Consider the following 12,873-nt stretch of genomic DNA (forward strand, 5'->3'; position numbering starts at 1 on the left):
CCTTCCTCATTCTCTCTCTACTTGATTTTCTGACTCACAGTCCTGTCTTTAAAGACAGCCCAAATAACTAAACGAAAATATTTGACACATGAGGTGGCTGCAGCTGAGAAATATCTCTAAATACTTTTTTCTGTGTAGCACCGTTTGCTCGCAGCAGCCTATTTTGAAAATAGACTTCTGACTTATTTGGAGTGGGGGGAGAGTAGGATGGCGCTGCTGGAAAGCGCCAGAGACGAACCAGCAGCGTTTTCGGTGGAAACAAAATCATTGACAAGAGAGGGCAGTTAGCTCCAATGTGGCGCACACAGCTCCAGTGGAATCCCCCCTGCATGCTCATAATCAATATATGGAAACAAATAAATGCACCCGTCAGTGTAAGGTCGCAGCTTTATGCAGAAAGTTGATTTTCTGATGATTCATCTTCAATGTTAACATGCAAAACAGGAGCAACCTGCACACAGCAAAGCATGATGGGTGTTTTTGCGGTTAAATATCACTAGCAAAATACGCTTAGTGAATCAGTCCTTATCTAGCTTTGGTCTTGCATACCTGCTTTCACAGTGGTCAGCCGTGCACACATCCCTTGAGTCAGGTTGTGGGTTGCCAGGTTGCTGGGACAGAGGGGTTTGAAAATGTGTGTTTCTTGTGGATTGTGATTTATAAACGAGAAGGCGACTTTAGTATCTTCAAACATACAAAACCTCGGGATGTGTGTATTTGGATGCTGTGAGACCTTAAAACAACTGCATGAAAAACGTGAGAAACGTGGGAAAAAGGAGAAGTGTTGGCAGGTGTGGTGGTGAGAGGTTAAATCTGGACGACTCGTTGGTCTACAAGCAGCTTAGCTAGAGGATTACTAGAGATGATCAATGATGATCTGATGTGTCTTACAGCAGCTGGTTAGGTATGGAATCATCATTTGTGTCATTATATTTCTGAAAGTAAAAAGACTTCCTGGAACGTCTGGGGCATTGAGCTGTCACTCAAAAACTCATCAGCCAATGGGGACACATTCCTCAAAAACAAGAAAGCTGACAGAGAGAGCAAAAGTCTGATCAGTGAGAAAGAAAAAAGAGGGAATTGTAAACAAAAGGACTGATAATAAGAAAAGAAAAAGGCTGATTATTTACATGATTACACAAATGTTTTAATTGCAAGTCATTTGTTTTTTGCTTCAGTGAGATTATTTCTCTTTCAGTCTTATTTTTTGTTTTCAATTTGAGAAGTTTTGTTTGATTTTTTTTGGCACAAATATGATTCCATAGTTAGGCAACAGATATTTAAATAAAAATCATGAAATCTATAACGAGGCACACGCTGCCCTGACTGTCCCAGCTGCTGAGTCATTTGTGTCCCCGTGCTTTGCAACAGAGAACACAATTAAATGCAAATTACAGTCCATGTACAGAGTAATATTTAGCAACACTAACACTGAGTTGTATAAAAATTCAGCTTCGTGAAACAGGCAGGTCGCTCTACTGCTCCCCTGCAGTGATAAAATACAACATGTGATGTTTCTGTGGCAGTGTGAGCCGGCCCACTCCTCCCTTAACTGAAGAACATGATACAGTTTATCATCCGCAGCGTCCGCCATTAGCCTAAACGTTGCTTCATTTCTGCCGCGACATAACGGGAGCGATTTTCAAAGTAGATAAAAGTGTTGATAGGCCAAGATCTCAGCGGTAATTACATCATGTTTTATCGTGCATAATCCCTGAGAAAAATGATGAGAAGCTGGATGAAAGTGTGCATCAATCAAATGTAACAAACCCAATTATTGTCAGCCCTCCCTTCTCTTCCTCACTGCTCACAGCCATCACACATCTCCCCATGACTCAATCCTGATACGGCAATTACAGCCACGGAGAGTCTTTTGCTAATAACTGCAATCCAATCACTTCTCAGCACGCGCGGAAGGAAAAGAAGGCCCCGCCATAACTAATGACAACCCCTAATTTACTTGATATTGTTATTTTTATGCTTCCCTCCTCAGTAGCAGGATGGTATGTTGCTTCCATTTGTCACGCTGTGAGCCTTTTGCCTCCACTGTCATGCCTCTCATGACACAGAGTGAGCGCCTGCTGTCTGTAGGAGTACATGCTGCATATGTTCACACAGAAACGAGCGCAGAGGGGACGATCTGTACACGGAGAACAAGATGTTCAGCGGGCAGAAAAAGTGTGCTCCCAGGTCCTCCATGTTGGCAATAAGTTTGTGTTAAGGTCATGAAAGAAACATTTATCTTTGTAGATTAATGAAAGGAATAGTTTGAGGCATTTTTAATTTCCGTTCAGTTTAAAAAAAAAAAAGGACTGCACTCCCATGATTGATTATTCCTGTTTAGTAATTTCTAAAGCTCAGACTGCTGCTATGTAAAGGTTACAGATGAGACCATGCTCAGCTCTCTGAAGAAACTGCCCTTTGTTTCACATTTTCCACGATGACTGATAAGTTTGACTGCCCTTAAGTATTTCTTTTGTATAAGACTATATTTTATATTTAACCCTCCTGCAGTCCTAGTGCATTTTTTTGATGTTTTGAAACTCTTTTTTTGTGGATCATTTTGGCTGTGTTGATGCATATAGCATATATTTTGCCACAGGTGTGTATTTTGTGGTGAATTTAAAAATTTCAGGATTTTTTTTGTATTTTAGCTCTTCAAAAATGGCTCCATTCATGGTTTTATATATTTTTTATCGTGCCTGTGAGGCCGCTTCAAGACATATTCAGAACTAAAACAATTTGGGTGTATTTTAGGAATGTCATAATGTGGTGTGCATGTGTGTGCGTTGAGAAAATTGTGTGTGTCTGTGCGTCAATAATGTAGTCCTTATTGAGAATTGCATGTCAGTGCAACATAGAAAATGATGCCGAGACTGTGCAGACGTGTGTGTGTGTGTGTGTGTGTGTGTGTGTGTGTGTGTGCGTGTGTGTGTGTGTGTGTGTGTGTGTGTGTGTGTGTGTGTGTGTGTGTGCAGAAGTTCCTTCACAAATCTTCAGATGGAAGATGATTTACCGACATGGTAATCCAAAATAAAAGCCTGCTATTCTGGTTTTGTTTACACGGGTGATATCGCAAGGAAACAGGGCCAAAGGTGAAGCATTTATTATATAGTTGTGACACTACACAAATTTTTTTTTTTTTTAACTAAATCAATGCTGATTCCAATTTTTGACACTCCCAGGCTCCGATAATCCCACCCAAAACAAAACAAAAAATCTATTTTCCATATATGGAATGGAAAATTATTCACTTTTTGTGTTTTTTGTCTTATTTTGAAATCCGGTTCTAATCACAATAACTGGCATTTAAGGGGTTAAATTCCAGAAACACAATGAATATGTTGCTATGCATGGTGAGGACTGAAGTTGATAATAGTAACCATAATAATAGACATGATAATATTTCTATGTCGGTCTTTATTGAAGCATTTTTCTGTGTCGTTAGGGGGAAAGGTGTGACACAAATCCTAGGGTTGTAGGAGGGTTAGCAACTGACTCTTCAATCATTTGAATTCTCAACTCTTAATCTCACAAACATAAATACAGAGCAGCTATTCTTAAGACTCGCTATCACTGGGGGTGTGACGAGATCTGAAGATAGTTAAAAGACTCGACTAGAGAATGTAGACCAGACCTTCACTGTCGTGACTCAGTTTGATTTAGGGCGATTTCTCTGATGTGCAGACGCGGACTCGACCGCGCATCTCATTTTCTCTCTCTCTCTCTCTCTCTCTCTCTCTGTCTCTCTCTCTCTCGTACGCCTGTTTGTAAACTGAGCACGCTTCATAATAACATAAAGTGTGCATGTGTTGTATTACGACGTTATGTACAAGAGGTAATCGTGATTTTAAGACCCGTGCCAGCCAGCGTGTGAATGGCGTAGCGGGGGGGGGGGGCAATCGTGCTCGAGTACAGCACGGTACAGATGGCCAGTGTGACCGCGCCCTTAATAAGTTCTCTAATGGTGCTGAATCTTGTCTTCTTCTGTTGGATACCGATCAGAAGATTTTCATTTTTTCCAGCTTCTTCTTAAAGTTTCAGACCGACTTGCTTGTTTTCTGGCCCGCTGGCATCAGAGAAAACAACATAATATGGGGGATAAATCGGCCGATGGGAGGAAAAGCCGTAAACCATGAAATCTTATTGGACAATCAATCAGTCAATTTTGCCTGCCTGACCTCCCCCCCCCCCCCCACCCAACACCAAATTGGAGTCCTCCACTGTGGTGAAGTCAGCTGGTAATTTGGGAGTGCAGTGCTTTGGGGTACTCTGCTTCTATTGAGGCGGAGAGCAGCATCCCCCAGAAAGTGCTCTGAACAGAAAGGGCAGCTCAGGCAAAGCACTGAAGGATTTTTCGAGAGGAAAAAGCTTAAAAATAATGACATCTTTGGAGGGAGTGTGCTATGGCTGAGAGCTCCTCCAGCCTTCTGCAGTATAATTGGCCCCCACATAAAGCACCATTACAATTTGATTTGGCTATAAACAGACATTTAAAGCTGCCACATTTCATTTTGCACTTTGTTGGCCCAAAATGGCAGCAGGAGGAAACTGTACGAGTTCTGCAGACATCAGTATAACGAAATCCTTTTAGAGCAAGATGAGTAAACTGCATTGGTCAGTGGGGTTCCTTTAGAATCTGAATCAGTAATCCCACTCTGTTGTTTGATCTTTGACAGTGGGGACAGCCTATCATGTCCTATCATAATGTTTACTGACTGAAAGACTCTGACTCTCCATTTGACTGAAGGTAACATTGATCAACCTTATCCACATCCTTGTTTTCCTTTTCTTGTTCAGAGCTCTTCTTAGGAGGTGCCTTGAGGCCAAATGACTGCGGTTTCCATTTTTTGGAATGCTGACTCAAACTCAATTTTGTCAATCTTGGATCTTGGGGAGCTGAGGCGGGTCTAAGGCCTCCGATCAAACACCTACAACCTGCACGCCTGTTAGTCCGATCAGCCACGCCCCTAATTTTGCACAACTCTTAGCCTTAATGTAATAAAAACAGATGAGTGATGAAAAAATTCCCCCTAAGAACAATGTGTTTATTTATGCTGTAAAAATTGACATTTGAACTTGGGTGTTAATGAGACTTTCAGGATTTTACAACTCACCTCACGTGGACGCTCGATGAACTGCAGTTTTGTGCACTTCTGCAGTGGCTTTATTTATCAACAGCAGAGGTTGTGTTTCCACAAACATTTATAACTGTATATCGGTCAGTGAGGGAGAAAATACAATGACGAGCATGGCAATGTTTTTGCACCATTTTTTACTGAGAGCACTGTTAGTGCAGCGACCAAAAACAGGGCAAGGCTGTTTAGGTGCCCAGGATGCTGAGCTGCTGTACACATATCTCAACTCACTTCACGATGATTGAATCACTCTGATTACCAGACAAAATGACTGAACTTTAACCCTGAGATCACAGAATGACTCCTGAGTGAAGCCTTTGAGATAAAAATGAGCGAGTACATCAGTGAGTTACATTTTCTTGTCACTGATTCAGTTTTTAAGTTTGGTCAGAAAGCATGAAACACACAACCTAAATGTAAAATCAAGCCAACAGCTGAAAGACAAATGTGGACTGTGGTTCACGTCTTTCATCAACTTTTGCAAAAAGAATAATCATAGTTTTAATAAATGAAGTGAAAGAATGTAATTACCAGGATGGTGGAGACGACCAGGGAGCGATTAGATAACGAATCAGAGACGTTCGTGGTCTTTCCCTTCTGGTTGTCAGTCATGTTCAGACCACTCGGAGGATCCCAGGTACCAATCTGTGAAACAAAATAAAACACTTTAAAGATCACATATCCTCCTCCTCTTCAGTTTAAATAAGTCTCAGAGCTCCTCAAAACATGTGTGTGAAGTTTCTTATTCTAAATCCACTCTGATCCTGTATTTGATCATGCCTATAAACCCCTCTATTTCAGCCCTGCTCAGAACAGGCTGTTTCTGTGTCTGTACCTTTAAATATGTAAATGAGCTGTATCTGACCACGCCCCCTCTCTGGAAGGACTTGGGTGTACTCTGTCTTTCTCGCTCCATGTCCTATTGTTTACGGTGAGAAGGCAGACTCAGAGGGCAGAACAAACACCTAGCTGTGGGAGTGTCACCCACCTGGGGGAGGGGCTACTGCCCTTTGTGATGTCATGAAGGGAAAATCTCCAAACAGCCTGTTTGAGCACACATTTTCTGAAAAGTGGAGCAGGCAAAAAGACGGAGAGGATGGACTTTTCTCATCACTGGGGGGTTTACAGATGGACTAGAGACACATGTTAGAGTTAGAAAAACATATTTTTTTGCATTTGGTTAAAATCTCATTTATGAGTTCAAGTTCTTCATTTTCTTTCTTCTGTTCTTTGAAATATGATGATCTGCTGATAGCAGACTTGTCCATGATTGTAATAGATTACATGACGCTTCCTCAGCTTTCTTATGTGAGCGCACTCATGGAAACTCAGGGTTGACTGATCAGGTTTTGAGTGACCACATAGCGTGGTCTTGTTTGTCAGAGTTAGTGAAGACAGATAACCCAAACATTTCTCAGGTATGTTGAACTTGTTTCATAGTACAGACTTCAGGTGGGATAAAAAACTGACCATTACCTTCCATGACTCAAACCTCCACACTCTTTACTTGACATTCAGCGCAAAGGATGCTACACTTCCTGCAACGGGGGATCTATTTTCTCTAAGGACTCGTATCTGTATCTTTACAAACACAAAGGCAGACGGGCACAGCGTGGACATATCCTGCACTCAAACTCTCCCGTCTTCCTTTGCTGGATTCAGACATAAAAACCTGCAGCACCCTGAGGACACGGCTGACAGCCATGCGAACCCTCAACACTTTGTTCTGGCGTCCCACAGGGAATAACGCCGGAGATGATCTGAAGGATCCGGATTGGCCCTGTGGCCTTTTAGAGGGTCAGAGGATGACGTCACTGAAGGAGGCGAGGAGGAGAAGAAGCTATCAGAGCATGCCTCAAGGCCTCTCTTGCCCGCTCTCAGCTCTCTCTTCAAGTCAACACCCAAGCCTCCCCCCTCCAACCTCACCGCCCTGAGCACCACTGGCGGCGACCACAAAAACACCAAACCCAAATCAGCCACACGCTCCTCAGGGCTCCTCTGACGCCTTGCACGAGGGGCCCGAGACCTGTTTTGTAATTGCAAATCAACTCTTTAATTCAGGCTTCATGAGGCTGGAGGGCTTCTGAAGGGTTTTTTTTATTAATGGGGTAAAATATTCATGAAGGTGTGTGAGCACACCGAGCAGAGGGTCAGGAGCCGCAGCGAGGCGGCACCTGTGTGGATGCTGAAGTGTGAAGTGTCTGCCGTCCCATCGGAGAATATTATTAGCATGTGCGGTATTAGCAGGTTCTCTTCACGCTGATAATCTCATGAATCTTAAATAGACTGCTGAGTACTGCGCAGAGGCCACTCCTGGGAAAAGATGCAAACCACACACACTTCCACTCATGTGAGAACTTTAACACATGCTAACCAATAAATAATCCAGTCCAGACATGTGAGTCCGAACACTTGTATCCACATATGTATGTAAAGATAAAGCCATGGGGATGGGTATAACCAGGGGGCGTCTCTTTGGATATCAGCTTGAAAACTCCCAGTGCTTATGTCATATTGTTTACAGTTAAAAAAATACCTGTCCCTGTGAAAAGACCCAGACCGTCACAGGGGCTATGTGATTTTTCACACTTGAATATAATATAAATCAAGAATATCCTCTGAAAATAACTCTGTGAGTCATGACTGTCTACAATGGGTGTAACACCCGAGTCCCACTGTCTGTGATGTTTTCAGAGTTTTCAGAGTCCTATCTTCACTTTGTTTACATCGCCCGGACGGCCGGCTGACTCCTCCCCTCGTGTATAAAAGTTGTTTAATTGAGGGACTAGAGAAAAGAAGAATAACATACTGTACTCACTGCTTAACTGTGTTTCTAGATCACGCTCATTTCAGGTAAATTTACATGCAGTGTGAAGATACCAGCATAATAAAGATCGCTAGCATTAGCATGCTAACACAACAATGCAGCGCGGGTTGTTTTGGTTTCATGCTGGTGCTCAAGAGCGACATCTGCTGGATCAAAAAAATCGTATATAAAGTCTTTAAAGTCAAAGTAAGATTTAAAATAATCGAGAAACATGAACATCCAAACCAAATAGGGCAGGGGCTGAGTCGAGGAAGAATGTCGCTGAAAACAAACAAAAAGAGGGTGCTGGTAGCCTAGTGGTTAGTGCGCTCGCCCCATGTACGAAGGCTTTAGTCTTCCGAGTGGGCGTGCTCCAATACCCAGAGAATGGGATTCACCAGGGTAGTGATGTTTGGAGCAGACAGCTAACAGAGGACAGCACTTTGCCTGTTTTGAACATTTGTAAATAGCTTAATTTGATGATAAAATGATTGTTTGTTTCATGTATTGTCTGTGCAGCAATTTCCCAGTATCTGAGACAAATTTCACTCGAGGGAGACGAATAAAGAAACCTTGACCTTGACCTATTACCTAAATATTCTCACACACACTAATGGTGACAGATCTGGATCTACCTCAGCTCTTCACTACATGTGTAAACATTTAAGATATTGATATATTGTAGATAATACGCTGAGAGAAAGAGTTTATAACTGGTGGATGACTCACACCTCAACCATGCATTGTTTCATTTAAAGTCCTCAGCTCATAAATCCTTAAGAATAAAAAATCCTTCATCTTTCTCATCGTCTTTCTGAGACAAGCTATAAGATGATGTCAAGGTCCCGTTTATTTATGAACATCTCATGAAGTATAATATCATCTTCTGTCTTTGCACTTATTCACAGAGTGTTTTCAGTAAAACAGCACTAAGAGGTTTAAATCAGTCTACATGTACCACATTAACAGTCTGAGTGTGTTTGTAGCTGTCTGGATGTAATGTCTGTACAGTTAGCTGTCGCTCGCCCTTTGAATTGAAAAAACCCAGACTGTAAAATAAAACAACCTTGAAGCAGTGAAAATCTGCCATCCCATCAAGCAGGAGCAGAAACAAAATGAAAGAATCCCCCACAGCAGCTCAGAAACAGACAAAGGGAGACAGATTTAAAAAAAAATGTTTTCTCCTACTTGTCATTAAAAGTGTTTCTTTTCAGTAAGGCGGCTTTCCACAGGAAGTATGAAAGGAGATTACAGTCATCAATAACTCTTATGAAATGTTTGGCTGTTCCTTTTGTAATCAGACCAACGAGTACAAAGAAAACTGACTGACAACACAGGAGCCTAATAAAGATCTTTAAACGACATCAATCTTCTGTCAATTACAAAGAATTGGAAAATGAGAAGAATATTGAATTCATATTTTTTAAATTAATCATTTTTGGGGGAGCAGGATAGCCTAGCAGCTATGTCGAGCGCCACATGTACGGAGGCTATTAGACCTCGCCACAGCGGCCGTGGGTTCAAATCCGACCTCGGCCCATTGCTGCTTGACGTCCCTCACTCTCTCTCCTCCAAACACTTCCTGTCTCTCAAGAGCTGTCCCATCAAATGGAGGCAAAAATGCCCCCAAAAAATATCCAGTAAGAGCCACTAGAGAGCTTACATCAGGTCATATTTTAATTTGAAGTTTGCTTAGTGATCTTTTGCAGACCGATGTTGAGAGGGATGGCTTTCGAACCACATCCATTTTCAACAACCCTTTTTTTTTTTAATTAGTGAAGATGTACAGAGACAAGGGTATAATATAATGCACAACCAAGTTGTTAAGTTTGTGTTTTATGATGTTAAATGTTGGTTATTCTGCATATTTTGCTTTTCACAGCAAACAGTTTGTCCGGTAGTTTCAATATGGCTGGAAATCTGGAACGTTAGCGATTACATTTTCTGTCCAAAAACCCCCAAAAGAAGTCAAGCGTAAACTCTGGGTTAGACCCTTCACTATGCACAAAACAGGATATAAAGAACAGACACACTACCTTCTCGAGCCCCTCCTCCTTCAGACTGATGACGTCCAGGTCAAAGTCCGTCCTCAGACCGTTGGAGCGGTTGAAAGTGATTCGGCCGGTCAGGCCGTCCCAGTGAGCCTAAAGAGAGAGAGAGAGGGGGGTGAGAGAGGATATCAGAAAAGACATTCATCAACACATCTACATCTCTGCTTTCTAACAAAGTGTCTGAGTTTTATCTTTCCTTTTTCTCCCTCTTTCACTCACACTGTCTCTGTTTTGTGCAGTCTAACCTGATATCTCTCAGCCCACGCAGACACTGAGCTTGAATCTGTAACCGTGGGAACACAATTACTCGATCTCTACAGATATTTAGGGCTGTGATGGGAGACAACGTGGCATGAAAGTGGCTTTCTCTCAGGTGTCACACGTTGTCTGACAGTGCTGCAGAGACTGGAGGCCAGGGACTTCAGGGTCTATCTTTAGTTAAATGAGGGGGGGGTTCACAGACCTGGAAGTGACTCGCTCTGTTCACTCCACTGCTCCACAACAAATTGGTCATAGTACTCTGACTCTGAGTCTCCACTCCTCTGCACTGGAATCAGAGCTATTCACAGAGAACTATGTTACTCCAATGGGATTTATTAGGAATTTTACTAAGCAAGCTACAAAGACTCAGTCAGTTATATTTAGCTAAAAATGGATTCTCTGCTAATCGTTAAGCCTTTATTTACATCTGGCCAAAACATGAGTTTTAATATTTGTGTCCATCTATCCATCCCTTTAGGTCCCTTTAGGTCTTCAATCATTGGTATGTAGCTACAAACCGAGACAGGGTTTTGACAGACTTAAAGGTCTCATATCGTAAAACTTGTCCCTTTTCATGTTGTCAGTACGTGAAACCTGTAGAGCAGCTTTACATGATCTGCAGCTCAATAAACTCTTTACTTATCTGGAACTACCATCATTAAAAACCCTCATTCCAGCCTCTGCCTGAAACGGTTCATTTCAGCTACTGTCTCTTTAAGACCCCCCTCCCTACGTGCCAACTCTCTTCTGATTGGCCAGCTCTCTGGAAGCACTCTGGAGGCAGAACACTGCAGGGCTGCCAGGGGAGGGCTGGTCTCCAGTGCTGGGAGAAGAGAGTCTATGTGAGAGGTTTCACCGGCTTGGCTTCATATCTGGGAACTATGGTGTGATTTGTAGTTTTTAGCGCCCTCGGCAGACTCATCCTGGGATTACTCTGACATTAATTTACTTCATGATCTGAAACTTTGAGTTTAGAGTAGACAGAGATTCCCCAACCTTCACCAAGGTGACTACCGGACACTACCACCACCCAACGCCCCCGACGCCCAGCCAACACCATCGGGCTGTGTCGTCCCCACAACCACCGCCGTCCTCATTCATGCACGGCCTGCTCCGACCTCCGACCTCAGCGGCAATGAAGTGTGGACAACAGGAATGTGCATTATCCCATCTACCCCTATCCCAATTTTCTTTTTTAACATAAAAAAACGAGTACAGTCTTTTACACGCTTTTTGTAAAGCGTCTCGAGATAACATTTGTTATGAATTGGCGCTCTACAAATAATGATTGATTGAGTGAGTTTTAAAAATGAGGATCAGCATGATAGGTCAACCTTAGTATAATGTAATTAACTATATTTGTGGTGACATTTAAAACATAATGAATCAGAATATGACTGTTTGCTCTTCTCTTAATATTTAATGAAAACCTTTAAAGCTTTTTGTTTCAAGACTGGCTGACTGACTTTAAAAAATGCTCGGTGGATATCAATCCAAAAATGTGCTTAGCAAATCAGCGAGCACAATAAGTACTCTTCAGAAAACTAAACAGGAGTGGAAAAGCTTTAAAATGGAGTGGAGAAAACGACTTGTGAACTTGACTCTAGAGGTCACCGTTCTGTTCTCGTGTTGACTTTTTGTCTTTGCCCCGTCTCACGCAGAAACGTCTCCGCACCCGCTGTTCAAAACACACACCGGCTCAGTGACCCCAAGGTTCAACTGCTGGAAAAATTGGAGGAAGAAGCTTTTCAGGAGTGTTCAGTCAAAGCAAAGATTTGTTTTTTTTAAAATGGAGGCACTGAGAGTCAGAGGTAACACAAAGGACAGCATTGTAGACAACAAAGTGGTTCTCAAATTGGGGTTCGCTGACCTCTACAGGTCCACCAAGTTTCTCAAAAGTGATCCCAGAAAAACAGGACGGGCCATATTCTGTATTTGAATGAATCAGTGTAATAAACTGTTTCACTTTGTGCTTGGACTCAAACTGAGATCTGGGGTTTGTGGGCTTTTCTTAAAAACAGCTTGTGTTGAAAAATAAATATTCTTCTAGAAAGTGAAGGGAGGGGTTGCAGAGTTCTTTGAATCAAACTGTATTAAAGTGATGGATTAAACAAAGACTACTTTTTTAGTGTTGGAAACTTTCAGGACATTTCATTAAATCTGAAGATTTGATTTTAAGTCCTCCGAGTGTAAAGCAAGAGTCTCTGTGCGGTTTGTGATTAAGTCGAGAAACTCTAGAACTGTGTGCATGGAATACGATCTCCGTGAACTTTAAAATCATGTGTTTCAGGTAGAATAACGCGAACATTAGCATGCTAACACAACAGGGAGGTGGAGGTCTATTCTGTCCCCCACAAACTAAACTCCTAACTAAGCAGCACAGAAATGGGATCGTTTCTCTAAACTTCTTTGAGGAGTTTGAATTGGTGATGAAAAAAAAAAAAATAACAGTGATGCCTCAAACCATCACCTACAACAGTGAGCGTTTCTAAACCGCAGGGGTGTGACGGCTTTTGTATATGTTTCAAACACGATACGGACGTCACAGCTCGATGCATGCAGTCATACAAACAACATCTGTAAGTGGAGAACAAAGGCAGTCAAACATGGCAGTGTC

The 12,873-nt window shown here is 42.2% G+C and overlaps 1 protein-coding gene across 3 annotated transcripts in view; it reads right to left on the reverse strand.

Moving 5' to 3' along the window:
* The window catches only part of grik2 (glutamate receptor, ionotropic, kainate 2), a 244,756-nt gene that overhangs the window by 75,404 nt on the left and 156,479 nt on the right, over positions 1 to 12,873 (reverse strand). For all 3 annotated transcript variants that reach the window (XM_065957485.1, XM_065957487.1, XM_065957486.1), the window contains 2 exons: positions 9,981 to 10,088; positions 5,670 to 5,783 (listed from right to left, as the gene is read on the reverse strand). In XM_065957485.1, the coding sequence (XP_065813557.1) occupies positions 5,670 to 5,783; positions 9,981 to 10,088 (222 nt within the window). The remainder of the gene's footprint in view (positions 1 to 5,669; positions 5,784 to 9,980; positions 10,089 to 12,873) is intronic.

Source organism: Labrus bergylta, chromosome 8 (assembly GCF_963930695.1).
Source record: "Labrus bergylta chromosome 8, fLabBer1.1, whole genome shotgun sequence".
In the NCBI taxonomy this organism is placed as follows: Eukaryota; Metazoa; Chordata; class Actinopteri; order Labriformes; family Labridae; genus Labrus; species Labrus bergylta.